Source organism: Carassius carassius, chromosome 26 (assembly GCF_963082965.1).
Source record: "Carassius carassius chromosome 26, fCarCar2.1, whole genome shotgun sequence".
Taxonomy (NCBI): Eukaryota; Metazoa; Chordata; class Actinopteri; order Cypriniformes; family Cyprinidae; genus Carassius; species Carassius carassius.
The window spans coordinates 14,937,103-14,957,440 of record NC_081780.1 but is presented as its reverse complement, the minus strand read 5'-3'; the positions used below and the strand labels follow the sequence as shown (position 1 = coordinate 14,957,440).

The following is a 20,338-nucleotide window of genomic DNA, read 5'->3' as shown; positions in this document are numbered from 1 at the left end:
GGATGCCCAGCAGTGTGATTAAAAATGGAATCCCAAGTCACTAACAGAATTTCTTGTTGCATGTTGTGGTTACAGTTGGTTGGACTGAAATCTCTCTTTTTTTTAGGATTATAGACCAAGAGGAATGTATAAACATGATGAATGTTTCATGTGTGCAGATTCTGACTGCTCAGTTCAGGCAGATGGAATTGGAGTTAGCAGAAGCCCGGCGACTGAGAGAAGAGGAGAGGCAGCAGTGGGCAATGCGTGCTGAGGAAGAACTTCAGGCTCTTAGAGCCAGACTAGAAGCTTCAGGGAATGAGAGAGAACAGACTGTCAATTCTCTCAACAACGAATTACTGAAAAAGACCACAGAGATGGATGAAATGAGAGCAAAACTTGAATCTGCTGAAAGAGAGAAAGTAGAAAGGCTGGAGAAATTGAAAGATAAAGAAAATGCCTTTGAGGCTGAGCTGGCCAAAATGAAAGCATGTCTAGAAGCCAGATTGGAGTCATCGGAGAGTGAGAGAGAGCAGATCATCAGTACACTCAACATCAGTGTCACACAACTTAATGCTGAATTGCTGAAAAAGACCACAGAGTTGGATGAGATGAGAGCAAAGCTTGAATCTGGGGAAAGAGAGAAGGAAGAAATGCTGGAGATAATGAGAGCGAGAAAGAGTGCCTTTGAGGCAGAGCTGACCAACTTGAAAGTATCTCTAGAAACTAGATTAGAAGCTTCAGAAAAGGAAAGAGACCAGAACATCAGTGCCCTCAATGCTGAGTTACTGAATAAGACAGCAGAGGTGGATGAAATCAGAGCAAAACTTGAATCTGGGCAAAGAGAGAAGGAAGAAATGCTGGAGAAAATGAAAGAGCGGGAGTCTAGCTTTGAGGCAGAGCGGACCAACTTGAAAGTATCTCTAGAAACTAGATTGGAAACTTCAGAAATGGAAAGAGACCAGAACATCAGTGCTCTCAATGCTGAGTTACTGAAAAAGAAAGCAGAGATGGATGAATTGAGAACAAAACTTGAATCTGAAGAAAGAGAGAAGGAAGAAATGCTGGAGAAATTGAAACATAAAGAAAATGCCTTTGAGGCTGAGCTGGCCAAAATGAAAGCATGTCTAGAAGCCAGATTGGAGACATCGGAGAGTGAGAGAGAGCAGATCATCAGTACACTCAACATCAGTGTCACACAACTTAATGCTGAATTTTTGAAAAAGACCACAGAGTTGGATGAGATGAAAGCAAAGCTTGAATCTGGGCAAAGAGAGAAGGAAGAAATGCTGGAGAAAATAAAAGAGCGAGAGTCTAGCTTTGAGGCAGAGCTGACCAACTTGAAAGTATCTCTAGAAACTAGATTGGAAACATTAGAAAATGAAAGAAACCAAAACATCAGTGCCCTCAATGCTGAGTTACTGAAAAAGGGAGCAGAAGTGGATGAAATGAGAGCAAAACTTGAATCTGAAGAAAGAGAAAAGGAAGAGATGCTGGAGAAATTGAAAGAGCGAGAGTCTAGCTTTGAGGCAGAGCTGACCAACTTGAAAGTATCTCTAGAAACTAAATTGGAAACATTAGAAAATGAAAGAAACCAGAACATCAGTGCTCTCAATGCGGAGTTAGTGAAACAGACAACAGAGGTGGATGAAATCAAAGCAAAACTTGAATCTGAAGAAAGAGAGAAGGAAGAAATGCTAGAGAAAATAAAAGGGAAAGAATGTGCCTTTGAGGCTGAGCTGGCCAAAATGAAAGCATGTCTAGAAGCCAGATTGGAGACATCGGAGAGTGAGAGAGAGCAGATCATCAGTACACTCAACATCAGTGTCACACAACTTAATGCTGAATTGCTGAAAAAGACCACAGAGTTGGATGAGATGAGAGCAAAGCTTGAATCTGGGGAAAGAGAGAAGGAAGAAATGCTGGAGAAAATTAGAGAGAGAGAGAGTGCCTTTGAAGCAGAGCTGACCAACTTGAAAGTATCTCTAGAAACTAGATTAGAAGCTTCGGAAAAGGAAAGAGACCAGAACATCAGTGCTCTCAATGCTGAGTTAGTGAAAAAGACAGCAGAGACGGATGAATTGAGAGCAAAACTTGAATCTGGGGAAAGAGAGAAGGAAGAAATTCTGGAGAAATTTAAAGAGAGAGAGACTAGCTTTGAGGCAGAGCTGACCAACTTGAAAGTGTCTCTAGAAACTAGATTGGAAACTTCAGAAATGGAAAGAGACCAGAACATCAGTGCTCTCAATGCTGAGTTACTGAAAAAGACAGCAGAGATGGATGAATTGAGAGCAAAACTTGAATCTGAAGAAAGAGAGAAGAATGAAATGCTGGAGAAATTGAAACATAAAGAAAATGCTTTTGAGGCTGAGCTGGCCAAAATGAAAGCCTGCCTAGAAGCCAGATTGGAATTCACAGAAAGCGAAAAAGAGCAGACCATCAGTGCTCTCAATACTGAGTTACTGAAAAAGACAGCAGAAGTGGATGAAATCAGAGCAAAATTTGAATCTGGCCAAAGAGAGAATGAAGAAATGCTGGAGAAAATAAAAGAGAGAGAATGTGCCTTTGAGGCAGAGCTGACCAAAATAAAAGAATCTCTAGAAACTAGATTGGAAATGCTAGAAAATGAAAGCGACCAGAACATCAGTGCGCTCAATTCTGAGTTACTGAAAAAGACCACAGAGATTGATGAAATGAGAGCAAAACTTGAATCTGCTGAAAGAAAGAAAGAAGAAATGCTGGAGAAATTGAAAGATAAAGAAAATGCCTTTGAGGCTGAGCTGGCCAAAATGAAAGCATGTCTAGAAGCCAGATTGGAGACATCGGAGAGTGAGAGAGAGCAGATCATCAGTACACTCAACATCAATGTCACACAACTTAATGCTGAATTGCTGGAAAAGACCACAGAGTTGGATGAGATGAGAGCAAAGCTTGAATCTGGGGAAAGAGAGAAGAAAGAAATGCTGGAGAAAATGAGAGAGAGAGAGTGTAGCTTTGAAGCTGAGCTGACCAACTTGAAAGTATCTCTAGAAACTAGATTGGAAACATTAGAAAATGAAAGAAACCAGAACATCAGTGCCCTCAATGCTGAGTTACTGAAAAAGGGAGCAGAAGTGGATGAAATCAGGGGAAAACTTGAATCTGAAGAAATAGAGAAGAATGAAATGCTGGAAAATTTTAAAGAGAGAGAAACTAGCTTTGAGGCAGAGCTGACCAAAATGAAAGTATCTCTAGAAGCCAGATTGGAAACCACAGAAAGCGAAAAAGAGCAGACCATCAGTGCTCTCAATGCTGAGTTACTGAAAAAGACAGCAGAAGTGGATGAAATCAGGGGAAAACTTGAATCTGGGCAAAAAGAGAAGGAAGAAATGCTGGTGAAAATAAGAGAGAGCGAGAATACCTTTGAGGCAGAGCTGACCAACTTGAAAGTATCTCTAGAAACTAGATTGGAAACATTAGAAAATGAAAGAAACCAGAACATCAGTGCCCTCAATGCCGAGTTACTGAAAAAGAAAGCAGAGATGGATGAAATGAGAGCAAAACTTGAATCTGAAGAAAGAGAAAAGGAAGAGATGCTGGAGAAATTGAAAGATAAAGAAAATGCCTTTGAGGCTGAGCTGGCCAAAATGAAAGCATGTCTAGAAGCCAGATTGGAGACATCGGAGAGTGAGAGAGAGCAGATCATCAGTACACTCAACATCAGTGTCACACAACTTAATGCTGAATTGCTGAAAAAGACCACAGAGTTGGATGAGATGAGAGCAAAGCTTGAATCTGGGGAAAGAGAGAAGGAAGAAATGCTGGAGAAAATGAAAGAGAGAGAGTCTAGATTTGAAGCTGAGCTGACCAACTTGAAAGTATCTCTAGAAACTAGATTGGAAACATTAGAAAATGAAAGAAACCAAAACATCAGTGCCCTCAATGCTGAGTTACTGAAAAAGACAGCAGAGGTGGATGAAATCAGGGGAAAACTTGAATCGGAAAAAAGAGAGAAGAACAAAATGCTGGAAAATTTTAAAGAGAGAGAAACTAGCTTTGAGGCAGAGCTGACCAAAATGAAAGTATATCTAGAAGCCAGATTGGAAACCACAGAAAGCGAAAAAGAGCAGACCATCAGTGCTCTCAATACTGAGTTACTGAAAAAGACAGCAGAAGTGGATGAAATCAGAGGAAAACTTGAATCTGGGCAAAAAGAGAAGAAAGAAATGCTGGTGAAAATGAGAGAGAGCGAGAATACCTTTGAGGCAGAAGTGACCAACTTGAAAGTATCTCTAGAAACTAGATTGGAAACACTAGAAAATGAAAGAAACCAGAACATCAGTGCCCTCAATGCTGAGTTACTGAAAAAGGCAGCAGAGGTGGATGAAATGAGAGCAAAACTTGAATCTGAAGAAAGAGAGAAGGAAGAAATTCTGGAGAAATTTAAAGAGAGAGAGACTAGCTTTGATGCAGAGCTGACCAACTTGAAAGTATCTCTAGAAGCCAGATTGGAAACCACAGAAAGCGAAAAAGAGCAGACCATCAGTGCTCTCAATGCTGAGTTACTAAAAACGGCCATGGAGTTGGATGAAATGAGAGCAAAAAGTGAATCTGAAGAAAGAGAGAAGAACAAAATGCTGGAGAAGTTTAAAGAGAGAGAGACTAGCTTTGCGGAAGAGCTGACCAACCTGAAAGTATCTCTAGAAGCTAGAATGGAAACCACAGAAAGCGAAAAAGAGCAGACCATCAGTGCTCTCAATGCCAAGTTACTGAAAAAGACCACAGAGTTTGATGAGTTAAGAGAAAAACTTTCAGATGAAAAGAGAGAAAGTCTGGAGATGTTACAAGAGAGACAAATAAGGTTTGAGACCGAGCTGGCAAACTTGCAAGCATGTCTGGAAGTTGCTGAGAGCCAGAAAGAGGAAATGACAAAGAAGTTAGAGGTGGAGGTGGCAAGTCGCATGGAAGAGCTTCATCATCTTCAGGAGAAGCTCAATGAAGTGGAGAGAGCAAGGGAAGAAGAATCTAAGAATGAAAGAAATCGCTTAACACAGATGGAAAATGAGCTCGAGTCCTTAAGAGAGACACTGGATGCCAATAAAGAGGAACAGAAAGCAGGACTGCAAGCCAAGGATGCACTGGAGAATCTTTGGAGAGGGATTCAGAATTTGACAACTCCTGGGGAGGCAGAGGTGGAAATATCCATTCCTATTGACCCTGCACAGTTTTTAAAGGTGTTACCTGTTCTAGAAGCTCGGCTGAGCAACCTTACAGATGAACAGCAAGAGAGTCAAGCATGCATGTCCCAAATCACACTTACTCTGCAATCTGTGCAAGGTAAACAGCCCAGGAGAACAAAGTTCAAAGCAGTTTGGTGGTTTCAGTAAACTGTCCTTGGTAGCATTTTATCAAACAATGCCACAATTTAGGGCAAATAGTTTGTACTTTGATCAAAAAGTAATTGTCTTAACACACCTGATGCTCTAGGTCAACTGGATAAGAGCACAGCTGAGAGAGAGAAAGCAGTTGCTAGGATACAGGAACTGGAGCAACAACTTCTCACTGTTCAGGTAGGTGGATTGCAAAAATATCCTGGAGTTTTAAACATTCCTTTGCAAGATACAACTGATGACACTGATTTGTTTTTCAGTATAGTAGAACTTTTAAGTGTTTTTTTTAATGCAAGTAATAAGAGCTAAGGAAATATGACTTTCACTCATACTTAGGTGTTAGGTATTAAAAAAAGGTAGTTCTTGGTATTAAATCTGTCCTGCATTATATATGCTATAAACATAAATGATACTTAAAGTTGTGAAAGTGACGTGACACACAGCCAAGTATGGTGACCCATACTCAGAATTCCTGCTCTGCATTTATCCCATCCAAAGTGCACACACACAGCAGTGAACACACACACACACCATGAACACACACCCAGAGCAGTGGGCAGCCATTTATGCTGCAGCGCCCGGGGAGCAATTGGGGGTTCGGTGCCTTGCTCAAGGGCACCTAATTCGTGGTATTGCCGGCCCATTGTATGGATGGATGTACAGAGTTCTGCTGTAACTTTTCATGATCAGATAATATTTGCACCTAATCACAAATACAAATATGTTATTATGCAATGGAGTTAGTGCACAGAATAAGATGTACAACCCGAATTCCGGAAAAGTTGGGACGTTTTTTAAATTTTAATAAAATGAAAACTAAAGGAATTTCAAATCACATGAGCCAATATTTTATTCACAATAGAACATAGATAACGTAGCAAATGTTTAAACTGAGAAATTTTACACTTTTATCCACTTAATTAGCTCATTTAAAATTTAATGCCTGCTACAGGTCTCAAAAAAGTTGGCACGAGGGCAACAAATGGCTAAAAAAGCAAGCAGTTTTGAAAAGATTCAGCTGGGAGAACATCTAGTGATTAATTAAGTTAATTGATATCAGGTCTGTAACATGATTAGCTATAAAAGCTTTGTCTTAGAGAAGCAGAGTCTCTCAGAAGTAAAGATGGGCAGAGGCTCTCCAATCTGTGAAAGACTGCGTAAAAAAATTGTGGAAAACTTTAAAAACAATGTTCCTCAACGTCAAATTGCAAAGGCTTTGCAAATCTCATCATCTACAATGCATAACATCATCAAAAGATTCAGAGAAACTGGAGAAATCTCTGTGCGTAAGGGACAAGGCCGGAGACCTTTATTGGATGCCTGTGGTCTTCGGGCTCTAAGACGACACTGCATCACTCATCGGCATGATTGTGTCAATGACATTACTAAATGGGCCCAGGAATACTTTCAGAAACCACTGTCGGTAAACACAATCCGCCGTGCCATCAGCAGATGCCATCTAAAGCTCTATCATGCAAAAAGGAAGCCATATGTGAACATGGTCCAGAAGCGCCGTCGTGTCCTGTGGGCCATGGCTCATTTAAAATGGACTATTTCAAAGTGGAATAGTGTTTTATGGTCAGACGAGTCCAAATTTGACATTCTTGTTGGAAATCACGGACGCCGTGTCCTCCGGACTAAAGAGGAGGGAGACCTTCCAGCATGTTATCAGCGTTCAGTTCAAAAGCCAGCATCTCTGATGGTATGGGGGGCATAAGTGCATACTGTATGGGCAGCTTGCATGTTTTGGAAGGCTCTGTGAATGCTGAAAGGTATATAAAGGTTTTAGAGCAACATATGCTTCCCTCCAAACAACGTCTATTTCAGGGAAGGCCTTGTTTATTTCAGCAGGACAATGCAAAACCACATACTGCAGCTATAACAACAGCATGGCTTCGTCGTAGAAGAGTCCGCGTGCTAACCTGGCCTGCCTGCAGTCCAGATCTTTCACCTATAGAGAACATTTGGCGCATCATTAAACGAAAAATACGTCAAAGACGACCACGAACTCTTCAGCAGCTGGAAATTCCAACAGCAAAACTCCAGCAACTCATAGCCTCAATGCCCAGACGTCTTCAAACTGTTTTGAAAAGAAAAGGAGATGCTACACCATGGTAAACATGCCCCGTCCCAACTATTTTGAGACCTGTAGCAGAAATCAAAATTGAAATGAGCTCATTTTGTGCATAAAATTGTAAACTTTCTCAGTTTAAACATTTGCTATGTTAGCTATGTTCTATTGTGAATAAAATATTGTCTCATGCGATTTGAAAGTCTTTTAGTTTTCATTTTATTAAAATGTAAAAAACGTCCCAACTTTTCCGGAATTCGGGTTGTACTTGTTGAGGCCAGCGCGTCTGCCATGGCAGACTCATTTAGTATATTGGATAAGCTGTGTCTGGTGCGACAGACGCAAGGTGACATACATGCCTACGACGGTTTGTCTCACAACTTATCAGGTCAGAGATATAATCCTCTTCACTTTCATAATTTGTTTTTTCTATTACTGGCCCCCACATAAAAGGGCACAATTATTTAGTATTAGTAAAGGTATGGTTGGTAATAGCATTGAAATACTTGCAGTTATGTTGGCAATTCAATAGACCAGGGCACTCTCAATAAACATGCATTAGTGTAAGCACACTGTTTGTTGTAACTGAGGCCTGTCTTTCCTAGGTTACTGGTGAGTCATTACGTGATCATGTGACTGACCTGTCTGTGAGAGATTTGGACAGGACACACCAGGGTAAGTCTAATGTTTGCTCTTGTATACCTGAATGTACTATGAACTGTGGTGTTTATTTCAGTGACAGCAGTCCCATGTTCTTCCATAATAGCCTTGCTCTCTAGTGGAAAACATGCCCTTTACCATTGTGGTTTGTAATGTTAGGACAACCAGAAAGACCTGTTCCCCCAGTTAAAACACAAAACAAAAACAGGAAGTTAAGAATTTATTCTTGAAACAAGGTTGTTGTTGTTGTTTTTTTTAACATGATGCATCTTGCCTGTTTAATTTTTTGTTATTTGATGATTTTCACAGGGTTATCTCATAATTATTTTTTTCTTCTCACAAATGCTACCCACAGATAACAGTGGAGATGCACATAGTTCAGAATACAAATTTCAGTCTGATCGGGTACTGTTTCTTGAGCAGCAGCTTGCAGACAGAGAAAAGGAACTCTTTGATCTCAAAGAAAAACTGTCACTCACTACAGGCAAAACTACTTCAGAGGAGGAACGTGCTGACAGCCAAAGCAGAGAGGACATTGCTTGTTTGCATGACAACTCTACAGCTCTATCTGAGGTTCTTGAGGGCACAAAAGAGGAAGAGATGACACTTGTGGCAGTTGACACATCGGTTCTGTCTGTTTCTGCTGGCAATGAGAGTAGTCCTGAGGTTATAGCACCCCAGCCTGTGTCTCCTGGAGAATCAAAGGGTACCTCCTCAGATGAGATGGTGACAAGCAGTGACTCAGAGGTGGCTCATAGTAGCTGGACTCTTCTGGAGGCAGTCAACCAAGATGGGACTCAAGAGTGGGCGCCCCAAATTCAGGACTTTGCCTCATTACGCTTATCGACACAATCTTGGGAAGAGACCCGCGAAAAGCATGTTGCATCAACTAGCTGCTTAGTTGATATTGAATCACCATCTTTAGTTATCCGTGAAACTGTACAGATACGTCTTGGTCAACAGGAGGGAAGCCTGCTAAATACAGATTCAAACACCGGTCAGGCTTTTGCACAGGTCTTAGCAGTTGAGATTCAGAAAAGATATAGTGAACTTCTGGGAGAGCTTCAGCAGTTTAAAGACACAGCTTTACAATCACAGGAGAGAGTATTCCAGCTCGAGGAAGAACTTAAGTCTCTCACAGATTCCAAAAATGAGGTTCAGTGCAAGGCACATATATATGAGAAAGAGCTGATCGAAGTTAAGGCATTGTTTGAGCGAGAAAAAATAGATAGGCAAAATGTTGCAGAGCAGTTTGAAAACTTGCAGGAAGAGGCTTTCTCTATAGATGATAAGATGAAAGCCTTACAGGCAAGCCTTGATGAAGTCCATCAAAGACGTGTTGATCAAGAAGGACAAGCTAGAATGCTTGCTGCTCAACTAGAGGACAGAGAGCTCACTTCCTCCGAACTGGAACAGAAGCTTGTGGATATGGAGGGCAGGTTAGTCCAGGTTTCTCACCAGGCTGATATAGCAAAAGCTGCTCTCATTGACCGGACTACTGACCTGGAAGGTCTACAAAAGTGTCTCTCACAGAAAGACCAGGAGATGATGGAACTCAATGAAAGCATGACTGCCAAACTACTCCAGGCTGGTGAGGAAAGGTTTACAATGTCCAGTGAAGTCAAAAAGCTAAAAGAGCAAGTACATGAACTTGAGATTGTCAGAGATTACCAGCAGAAAATCCTAGAGGATAAAACATCAGAATGTGAGGAGCTTGTTGCTTTACGAAAGGAAAATGATGACTTAAATACTCAAATGGCTGCCTTAAAGAAAAATGGAGAACAGGTCAAGAGAAAGCTGCAGGCAGCTCTGATACAGCGGAAAGAATTGATAAAAAAAGTTGCAGACTTTGAGAAGGAGGCTGAGATTAAGGAAGAAAAGGAAAGAGATGGTACTGAGGAAATAACTCTTCAGTTAAAAAATGAAATTAAGGAAAAAGAGAGAGAAATCCAGAGACTTTATGTTTTGTTGCAAGAGACCAGAGATGACTTAAATATAAAAGAAGAGACCTTGACAAGTCTGAAACAAAAAATCTGTAAGCAAGATCAAGCATTGACTGAGTCACGTGCAGAAATAGAACATTTGACTGAGCGGTATGTACAACTAAATGAGCAACAAATGTCACAGATGGCTGAGGACAGAAATAGGCTTCTTTCACAGATAGCGTCTATGGAATCTGACATTGAAATATTGCATAAAAAGCTTCAGGAATCTACTGATGCTCATGAGGACACTGTTGTAAAAGCTCAAGAGAATGATCGCCATCATTTTGAGCAGATGAAACAACAGAAAGAGGAGTACAGTGACCTTTTTGAACGCCTCCAAACTGAAAAGAGAGAAAAAAATGGGTTGTTGAATCGTATTGTGGAGCTTGAGGGGCTGCTACAATCAAAGAATGATACAGATAAAGTTAACAGTGTGAATGTGGAGGAGAATGTTGGGTCTGCTACACAAAATCTGGAGAAACCAGAGACAAATGATTGGGTGGATTTTACTTCAGCTGAGACTAAGACACAACAACATAAACCTGGTGAGCAATCTCAACAGCCTGTGGTTAAAGATCATGGGGACATTATAAATGGTCTCCAGGAGGAATTAAGAGTTGAGCAAGCTGCTCGTGCAGAATTGGAGGTGCGCCTACAAGAGAGCCAATCCTCTCAATCACTCACTGATAGCAAATTCAAAGAGCTTTGCAAAGAACTTGAAGTCTTGAGAGAAAAGGAGGGGCAGATTGATGCCCTCACTGATGAAATGGAGGCTCTTAGGGAGAAATGTCAGAGAGCCGAAGCTAATGCAGAGAAGCTGAAAGTGGAGGTGGATGAGGCTTGGGAAGCAGCTAAAAGAAGCATCTCAGATGCTGAGTCCCCAGTCAAAGCACTTCAGTCAGAAGTGGAAGAATTTAAACAGTTTCTTAAACATAAGAATGATGAGATTGTTGATTTAAGCCAACAGCTTAGCGAACAAAGTTCACTTTTACTTAAGATGCAGGAAACGGTACTGGAGAAAGATCAGCTGATTGCTTCCCTACAAGAAGGGCTTAAAGCAGAGCAAGATGAGGTTAAAAAACTGGAAGCAGAAATGCCACAACGTGATGAAGAAGAGAAGGATAATAGTGCCAAACTCCAACAGCTTCAACGCAAACTGCAGGCTGCTCTTGTATCACGTAAGGAGGCGCTCAAACAGAAACAGCTGTTAAAGGAGGAACAGACTGCTGCTGAGAAGATCAAATTAGAGCTACAACAGAAACTGGAGTTAATAGAGGTGGAGCTGAACAAGTCAAGAGAAGAGAGGGAGAAGTTAATTGAAGAGGTGGATCGAACTTTGTTGGAAAACCAGAGTCTGCATGCCTCATGTGAGAGCCTTAAACTTGTCATGGAGGGTGTTTTGAATGAGAAGGATGCATGTAAACGTCAGGCTGAGAGTGCCAAAGAGGAATCCGAACAGGTGTGCAGACAGCTGGAAGAAAAGGTGCAAAGCATGAAAGAAGAGTATGAATCCCTCCTCAAGTCATATGAAAATGTAAGTGATGAGGCTGAACGAGTGAGACGAGTGCTTGAAGCTGCTCGACAAGAGAGGCAGGAGTTAGCAGCCAAGGCACGAGCTCATGAGGCAGCCAGACATGAGGCTGAGAGGTTAGCTGAGGAAGCTATGAAGGAGGTGGATGTTGTGAAAGAAAAAATGAGAAAGTTTGCCAAGGTTAAGCATCAGAAGATAATGGATCTGGAGGAGGACAATGAAAGGCTCAGGGAGCAAGAAGAGAAGAAATTGACCAAACATACAGATACTGAGCTGAAACAAGATCTTGAGAGTGTCAAACAAGAGCTTGAAACCTTGAAAACAAATTATAATATTGTTTTGGGTGAAAATAACTTTTTGGAGCATGAAGCTGAGGAGTTGAGACTGCGCTTGGCTGAGGACATTGACAAAAAGGGCAGTGAGAACCTGGACACATGCTCTGTGGAAACCATTAAGGAGGTTAAAATTTTCACACAGCAGAGAAGTCCTGATTTAATTGAAATTCAAGAGTACCAGAGTGATAGTATTGCCCTAGAGGCCAATCCCACTGAGCCATTGGAATCCATTGGTACTGCTCTTGAACAAATGATGCAATCAAATGTTGAGATGACCGCTCAAACAGAGGAGAGGCTCAAGGAACTAAAAACCTCTCTCAAAACAGCAGAGAATAAGATAAGGGAACTTGAAGCTGCTCTTGAAGTTCACATGGAATCCAGAAACAAGCAAGAGTCAATGCTCAATGCAGAGCTTGCTTCCTTCAAGCAACAACTTCAGGAGTCTTCAGAAAGAGAGGGGCTCCAGAAGGAAGAGCTCTATAAGAAAGAGACCCAACTGCAAGAACTTCGCGCCAGCCTAGAGACTGAAAGAGATGACCTGGAGGAGCGGTTAATGAACCAGCTGGCTCAGCTCAATGGAAGCATTGCAGGCTACCAGCAAGAGGCATCTGACAGTCGCTATCGCCTCACAGACATGCAGAGGGAATTGGAGAGACTGGAGAGAGAGCGGGCTGAGCTGGAAGCTGAGGTGGCAAGTGAGAGGGACCAGGCAGCCAGGATGGAAGAGGACATGAGGCAGGCACAACGAGAGAGAGCAGAGGCAGAGGCTGAGGCAGGCAAACAAAGAGAGCTGGAGCAGAAGTTGAAGTCAGCACAGAGGTTTAAAGACGGTAGTCAAAACAGGACACGTCAGCTTGAGGAACTGCTAAGGGAGAAGCAAATGGAAGTTCGTCAGTTACAGAAAGACTGCATTGAGTACCAGGAAAGAATAAGTGAACTGGGTAAATATGTTAAGTCACTGACTTTGGGGAGAGATGAGGTGAGTGCAGAACTGGATGCAGCACGCTTGGAGATTGTAAAGATTATGCAAGACAGAACAAGTATTGCATCTGAACTTTCGATGTGTAAAGGGAAATTGGACATGGCGCTGGAAGAAGCAAAGCAGGCGCAAGCAGACAAAATAGCTGCTGAACAAATGGTACAGCGCAAAGAAGCTGAGCTGAAGGCAGATGCAGAGCATACCTTGGATGAAGTCAGGTATCGCCTTGGAGCCGAGCTTAAACAGATGGAATTAAGACTGGAGAAGTCTTACCGGGAGCGGGAGAGGGAGGAAGAGGCAACTCTTGAGGCAAGGAGTATTACCGAGGCCGCAGACAGGCATTCCCAGAAAATGCAGGCACGTCTGGATGAAGCATTGGCTCGGTTGGCTGCTTTTTCTCGCTCCATGTCGTCCTTGCAGGATGACCGTGATCGAGTGCTGGATGAGGCCAAGCAATGGGAGAGTCGTTTTCATAGCGAGCTACAAGAAAAGGAGGCTGATGTTCGGGAGGCTGAGACCCGTGCTAAAGACCTTGCTGAGCGACTCCAGAGGGAGACCACCCAAAAAGGGGAGCTGCAGAGTTTATTGGAAAGGTTTGTTTTCTTTTTTTGTATTTTTGATTTTTTTTTATCAATTTCTGGAAATTTTACTTAAAGTAAATTTTAAATAATCCATTTCTGTATGTTTGTAGAATGCAAAAGGTGGAAGAGAACCTACAGCTAGAGCTGTCTGAGGCAGAAAAGAAACATAATGATAGCTTTGCAGCTCTTGAGAAAGAAAGAGGGGATCTGCAGCAGAACCTCGCTCTAGTAGAGACCAACCTGACCCAGACTCGTTCCCAGCTGACTACCCTGGAGACAGAGGCAGAAGGACTACGACACCGGACCAAAGCTTTAGAAGAAGCAGTAGACAAGCTTCAGAGTGATGCTAATGAGGCACGTGCAGTAATCAAAGAAAGGGAGACAGAAGAAAGGAGACTATGCTTGAGGCTGGAGCAACTGGAAACAGACCTGGCATCTTCAAAGAACCTTACTGACACTCTTCAGGCAGCATTGGATGAGAAGGAGAAGAGGGAGATGGAGCTCCTGGGTGAGAAAGAGCAAGCTGTGACACAGGTACTTAATTTTCTGAAAATAAAGTTTGGGAAAAATCGCATGCACATTCATTTATGTCACTGTAGGGAATTTAATACCATAAAATTATATATACTCCTCTCATCTTTTAGGCTGTAGAGGAGGCAAGGAAGGATGCAGATGTAAGGGCTGAGATGGCAGAGAAAGAGCTGAAGAAGAAGAGAGAGGAGTTGCGTAGTTTAGAAGAAAGGCTTCGTAAGGCTGAGGAGGACACCTTCCAGAGCAGAGCTCAACTTGAGTCCTTTACCAAGGCTATGGGCTCCCTGCAGGATGACAGAGACCGAGTGCTCAGCCAATACAAGCAGCTAGAGGAAAGACATCTTCAGGTAATGTTGCTCTAAATAGATTATATTTTTTTAAATATAAACTAATTTGCATAAAGTAGCCTATCATTTTAAATTCTGACTGGTCCTTGGTCTCATGTTCTCTCAGGTTATGATGGACAAGGACAGTCTGATCCAAGAGGCTGCAGGTGAAAACAATGGTTTAAAGGAGGAGATTCGAGCCTTGTTGTCACAGCGGGATGACCTGAATGCTGAGAATGCCAAACTGGCTGCCCAACTTCATGGCTACAGAAATGACCTGAAACAGGTTCTTGCTATGAAGGACTCCCAGCACAAGCAGATTCTTGCTACCCAAGTAGAGCGCATCAGTTTCCTGGAGAGAGAGAAAGAAGACCTCGAGAGCCAAATCCAGGCTCTTATAAAAGATGTTGCACAAGGAAAGATACCTCCATTGGAGCAGGAGATCTTGAGCCAAGCTAGTGAAGGGATTGTTAGAGCCGATAAGCAAGATGCACCGGGGGCCGAGGTAGTGAAGCTGAGGGAACAGCTCCAAGCTGCTAGAAAGCACATAGCCACCTTGGAGGAGACCTTGGAATTGGAGAAGGAGACCCAGGCAGTCCACAGCAAAGAGTTGAAGGAGCTGCGCTGGGAAGGTGTTCTGCGCACTGAAGCTGAAACAGCCGAGGAAAGGGTTGCAGAGTTGGCGCGGGACCTGTTGATGATGGAGCAGCAGCTTCTGGAGGAGAGGGAAGCAGCCTCTCAGCTTCGAGCTCAGAATCAGTCTTTTGGTCAAGCCATGGCCTCTCTGCAGGATGCAAGAGATCAGGCTGTCAATGAGGCCAAGGAGCTGCGTCTTCGTTTATATGAGGTAAACCAGACAGGTCACCCAGCTTCTCCTCCAAGTGGCTCCAAAGGAGAAGTGTGGAGCCTAAAAAACGCCCTGTCAGCACTGCAAAATGACAGAGAAAGAATGGTATGTTATTAATTACTTGATCATTTATTGGAAACCTAAGTGGTCACATTTTAGATTAAGGTTCAATTCTTGCTATTAACAAACCATTAACTATGACTTTTTCCTCAATAAACCCCTCATTTACTGCTTATTAATAGTTAGTAAGGTAGTTGTTAAGTTTAGGTATTGGGTAGGTTGGGAAATGTAGAATATGGTCATACAGAATATGTGCTTTATAAGCACTAGTAGCAGCCAATAACAGCCAATAAGCATGCTAAAAAGCAACTAGTTAATAGTGAGAATTACTCCTTATACTAAAGTGTTACTACCTATGTCTTAGTTTTTGCATCCTCCTTCTAATATCATTTGCAATCTGTTAATTGCACCTCAGTTGGAACAGCTGCACTTGCAGCGGTCTGAATTGGATCGACTTGGATCAGGTGAACTATCCAGGCTCACTCAGGCTCTGGTGGATGAGAGAAGAAGGGCAGGGGAGCAAGAGGAAAAGATCATGGCAGAGATGAGGCATAGAGATGCACAGATGGACAGATATATGCAAGAACTGGAAATGCTCAGGTGAGACTTAACTCATGACTTCATTGCCCTCTGCTAGGGGTGTGCCATATCATACAGTCCATGATAATACTGGTATAAATTTTTACATGATAAAAAAAAAAGTGTCATATGATATCAATGATATAGCGACATGATGACGTATGATGGATATAAATTCCCTAGTGCACACAACAACACCACAAACCCTTTTTGTGGAAGCAGAGAGACTTGAAGACTTGAAGCAGCACTGCATAGACTGATCAGTGTATGACAATAAAGTATCGGGAGAGGGGTTCTAAAGTATATTTGATTGCACGCTCTTAACTTCAAAAATGGGAGAAGAGCATATCTTTAGTAAAGCGGCGTGGAGAGAGGGGAGGGGGCCTGTAATTTCAACTGACTGCCTGAGGCCATCGTTAAATGATGGCCTGCGCATCATCACAAAAGCTTATCAATTGCACATATTTTTTAATTTTTTAATTTATACAGAAAAGACTATGCAATGCTATTTACATTTGATTAGGGCTACGGCCCTGTACACCAATCGGTCTGCTTTAAGTCTAACACACAGCTGTTGCTGCTGCCACCTTATGACAATTGATTTACACTTCAAATTAGGTAGTCTGTCATCGATGACACTTAGCTCATTGAAAAAGGATTGAAAATGCCCTTCATTTTGAGTGCACTAATAAATGCTCCTGCCTGCCAGCTGCAATCACCAATATATTTTTTCTATATCGTAATAAATACCGTTATCGCAAATATTCTTGAAATATCGTGATATAATTTTGAGGTTATATTGCCCACCCCTACCCTCTGCCATTTTGGTCATAGTCTTTAAGAGCCATGCTTCTGACTATCAGAAGTCTGGTCCCTTTCGTAGTTTATTCTGTCCAGTTATATGTGCATGGTAAAACAACTGTTCAGACAGCTTCAAAGAAGTTAGCCCAAAAGTGTTAGTAGATTTATAATTTCTAACTTCACTCAAAGTGAAAAACACTTTCTTACAATTTCTTACAAATGTTTTCCATGTATAGACTTGAGAAGATGGACTGGCAGAGCCAGGCCGAGCTCCTGAAACAGCAGACCCTGACCACCCTCTCAGAAAGGGACCAACAGGTTCGCCATCTTACTGCTATGCTGGAGGAAGCACGGACATTAAAATTACGGCTTGAGCACACACAAAGACAGGTAAAAAGCTCTTGTCTCATTTTCAAATTTGAGACATTGAAAGTAACCTAGGAATGTTGTTTTCCGTTAATCGATCTGCCTTGTTTTTGTGCGATTCTAGTTATGTTTTATTCTTTTCACTGTACTCCTGTTCATTAATACGCTTTTGTATGTCTGTCAAAGTTTTATGTTTAACATACCACTATATGCTTCCGTATAAATCTGAAAAGTCCTTGATCTTTTTCATTGTCTTGAGTGTATGAGGCATTCAACACTACTTTCTTTGTCCGTAGGGAAGCCTTGCAGTAGATGCTGCCCCTGGTGGCCCTCTAGAGCACAATGAGGGCTATAAAGCTGAGTGCATTGAACTCCAGAGAAGGTATTGCTGCCAAGTTCAGTCTTATCATTAGTTATACTGATCCACAGTTGCATGCTGTCAAGCTCTTTAGCACCTCTGCCACAAACTGCATTGATAGCACTTGTAGCTAATACTTCGGCTAATAGCTAACATGATACTAATACTGTATTTGAAAGGAATTAAGCATGTGAATTTTCTTTTCTAATCAATGGCTATTGTATTGTGTAATACCTATGCTGTACAGTTACTCTTCTACTGTGTGTGTGTTTCTGTCAGGCTGGATGAGGAGTCAGAACAGAGACTTAGAGTAGAGGAGCAGCTCATTGCTGCACAGGATCGCCTCAAACGGTTTGACCCTAATCTCAGATTAAGATGAGATTCACTGCCCCTGGCTCTGGCCGTTGTTGCTGCAGACTGCTTTAGTGGGAAACATAGCATGCAAGACACACAAATTGTCATGTCGTTGATTTAGATACAAAATATCAAACCAAATCATCTGGAGATTTACTCTAAACTACGTACATTTTGGGACCACTGCATATGATCCAACTGCAGTTTTTATTCACATATTTCATGCCTCACTTTTCACATTTAAAAACTGAATATTATAATTTCGCTTCCTCATTTGCAGCTATACACATGGGGAGTGGCAGACAGCATCTGATGCCATGATGTCAGAGACTGCTGTACTTATTGAGCCTCCAGAGGGCGCCGTTACACGGGTATACAACCCCACAATGGCTTGTTTTAACATCCATAAACATGCTATTACAAATCACATTTCTAATTTACTGTATTATTTTATTATTAAAGCCTGAGTTATATATATATATATATATATATATATATATATATATATATATATATATATATATATATATATATATATAGATAAATTTTTTAGATGCATCTTTTTTTTTTACCATAGACTCGTAGCGGTGGACCTGGACTACTGCGAATGCTGCGAGTTGCCTTCTGCTCTCGTCAGCGAACGCCTCTGCTGGTGTCACTCTACCTGCTGACTGTTCACGTGCTGTTGCTGCTATGCATGGGAGGATATCTGTGAGAAAGAGATTGATCACGCTTTACTGAGAGAGAGACATTCACTGCTCATTTACTTATAATACAAAACAAATGAACACATTATTTAACACAGGGTTCATTTACATTCTTCTACGAGTAAGTTTCCTTGCGTAATTACCAAAGCTACATCTGATCTGTTTGTGATTTTATCAGAGCGTTCTGACAAAAAATAATTTCCACCCAGTTTTAATGGGACTAGTAACACTAGAGCACTACACGCACTTCCTCAAGAACATTATTTTACCCTTTAAGAAAGCCCAAATTAATGAAGGAATTTTTAAGCATTTGGAAATGTAGATGAAGTTGACAATGTCAGCATCTGTCTAGCAGAGTCTTTCACATTGTCTGTCAAATGCATAAAGGTAGACAACTTATTTTGACCACATTCCAGCTTCCTGCAGTTGGTTTTGTCTCCTGATATCTCTTTATTTCTGCGGAGTCATAGCGTTCAGATGTAATGTAACGTTGAAGCTGATACAGATACTGGATGCGTCTGCATGGCAAGACGTCAGAAGTCTTCTAGAAGTGTCCTAGTGTGCTGACTGTTTCCTTGCATGGCAGAATAGTTTGCCAGCTTGGTGCAATACTGTCATTTATATTTATATTTTAATTGGTGTTTTTTCTGGTTTATTTGTTTGTTTTGTTGGTGTTTATTTTCTGTAACACACTACACATCATGTTCTTTACATCTGGACTACTATTGCTTTTAGCCACTCTTAAAGATGTAAATGAAATACCTTGAATTTCTTTAGATGTTTTGATTCTTTTTCAGGTGTAAAAAAGCTTCATCAAATCATTCAAGTTCTGCTTGTTTCCAGTTTTCGGAGCCAGAACTGGACGTCCTATTCTCACTTAACTACTGTCACTCTGGTCCGTTTGGGCTGTATAGGGATGGTTTAGATTGTGGTTGAAATCTTGTCTCTATTACAGTGAGATTTTAAGAACAGCCCAGTGAGTGTTTAATCTGTAAAGTCTGTATAAAATGATCCTTTTTCTCCCTCCTGCTACCCTGTTGTAGGGGCTATTTTTTGGAAATAAAGTCTATTTATGGGAAGACATACACATGTGATGTGTGAAGAGGAGTTTTTGGACATGCTGGTGCCATTGCAGCAAGATTTACAGTAAAGCCATTAAATATAACAATCCAGTGAGATTTTTGTTTGCAGGAGGAGTCTGACAACAGCCAGTGCTCAACACAGAGATCTGATCTAACCATCATCAGTCTGTCTGGAATGACATGAAGAAACAGCACAAACTGAGACAGACTCAATCCAGAAGAACTGTGGCAATGTTTCCAAGATGCTTCAAGAAACCTATCGAAGGCATTGCTTACTTATAGTGTGACCATCTTAAGTATTTGTCTATTAAATAAGTGTTGTATCTTTTAGGTCAGTAATCTTTATTAAATATTTTGAAGTGATCTTTTGATACTAAATACTATTTCTGCAATTATTATGGTCCATTAATGAGTAAAAATATGTAATATATTTTTTCTCTAATATTTAGTGTAATAAAACTAATAAAAATATTAGAAAAAAAATATATATATATTTATATATATTTGTCGTTAATGGACAATAATAATTTAAGGATTTAAAATTACAAGTATTTAAATTTAAGTATTTAAGGTTAAATAGAGAAAAGGGTTTTAAATTCCAATGCAAAGAGGCAAATAAGAGTTATTTTGTGGTCAGACAAATTTCATTTGTAATGCCATGGTTTACCAACTAGGTACTCTTTACTAAATATTTTGAATAAATATTAAGACATGATTAAACATTAGATTTTTAATGAAAAAAATCTAAAGTTAACTTAGGCTTACATCCTTTTTTAATTATACTCGCATAATTACAATGAATGCAAGCAAATTGTGAATTTAAAACAAGTGTAAAAT

At 41.1% G+C, this 20,338-nt stretch overlaps 1 protein-coding gene across 5 annotated transcripts in view; it reads left to right on the top strand.

Annotated features, from left to right (window-relative positions):
* LOC132105873 (golgin subfamily B member 1-like) overlaps positions 1-19,506 on the top strand; it is a 29,536-nt gene extending 10,030 nt beyond the window's left edge. For all 5 annotated transcript variants that reach the window (XM_059511351.1, XM_059511349.1, XM_059511350.1 and 2 more), the window contains 13 exons: positions 159-5,295; positions 5,446-5,528; positions 8,025-8,094; positions 8,435-13,502; positions 13,601-14,024; positions 14,135-14,368; positions 14,475-15,299; positions 15,670-15,854; positions 16,871-17,024; positions 17,297-17,382; positions 17,638-17,709; positions 17,993-18,083; positions 18,290-19,506. In XM_059511351.1, the coding sequence (XP_059367334.1) occupies positions 159-5,295; positions 5,446-5,528; positions 8,025-8,094; positions 8,435-13,502; positions 13,601-14,024; positions 14,135-14,368; positions 14,475-15,299; positions 15,670-15,854; positions 16,871-17,024; positions 17,297-17,382; positions 17,638-17,709; positions 17,993-18,083; positions 18,290-18,427 (12,567 nt within the window). In that variant the 3' untranslated portion in view covers positions 18,428-19,506. The remainder of the gene's footprint in view (positions 1-158; positions 5,296-5,445; positions 5,529-8,024; positions 8,095-8,434; positions 13,503-13,600; positions 14,025-14,134; positions 14,369-14,474; positions 15,300-15,669; positions 15,855-16,870; positions 17,025-17,296; positions 17,383-17,637; positions 17,710-17,992; positions 18,084-18,289) is intronic.
* Positions 19,507-20,338: the final 832 nt, after the last annotated feature.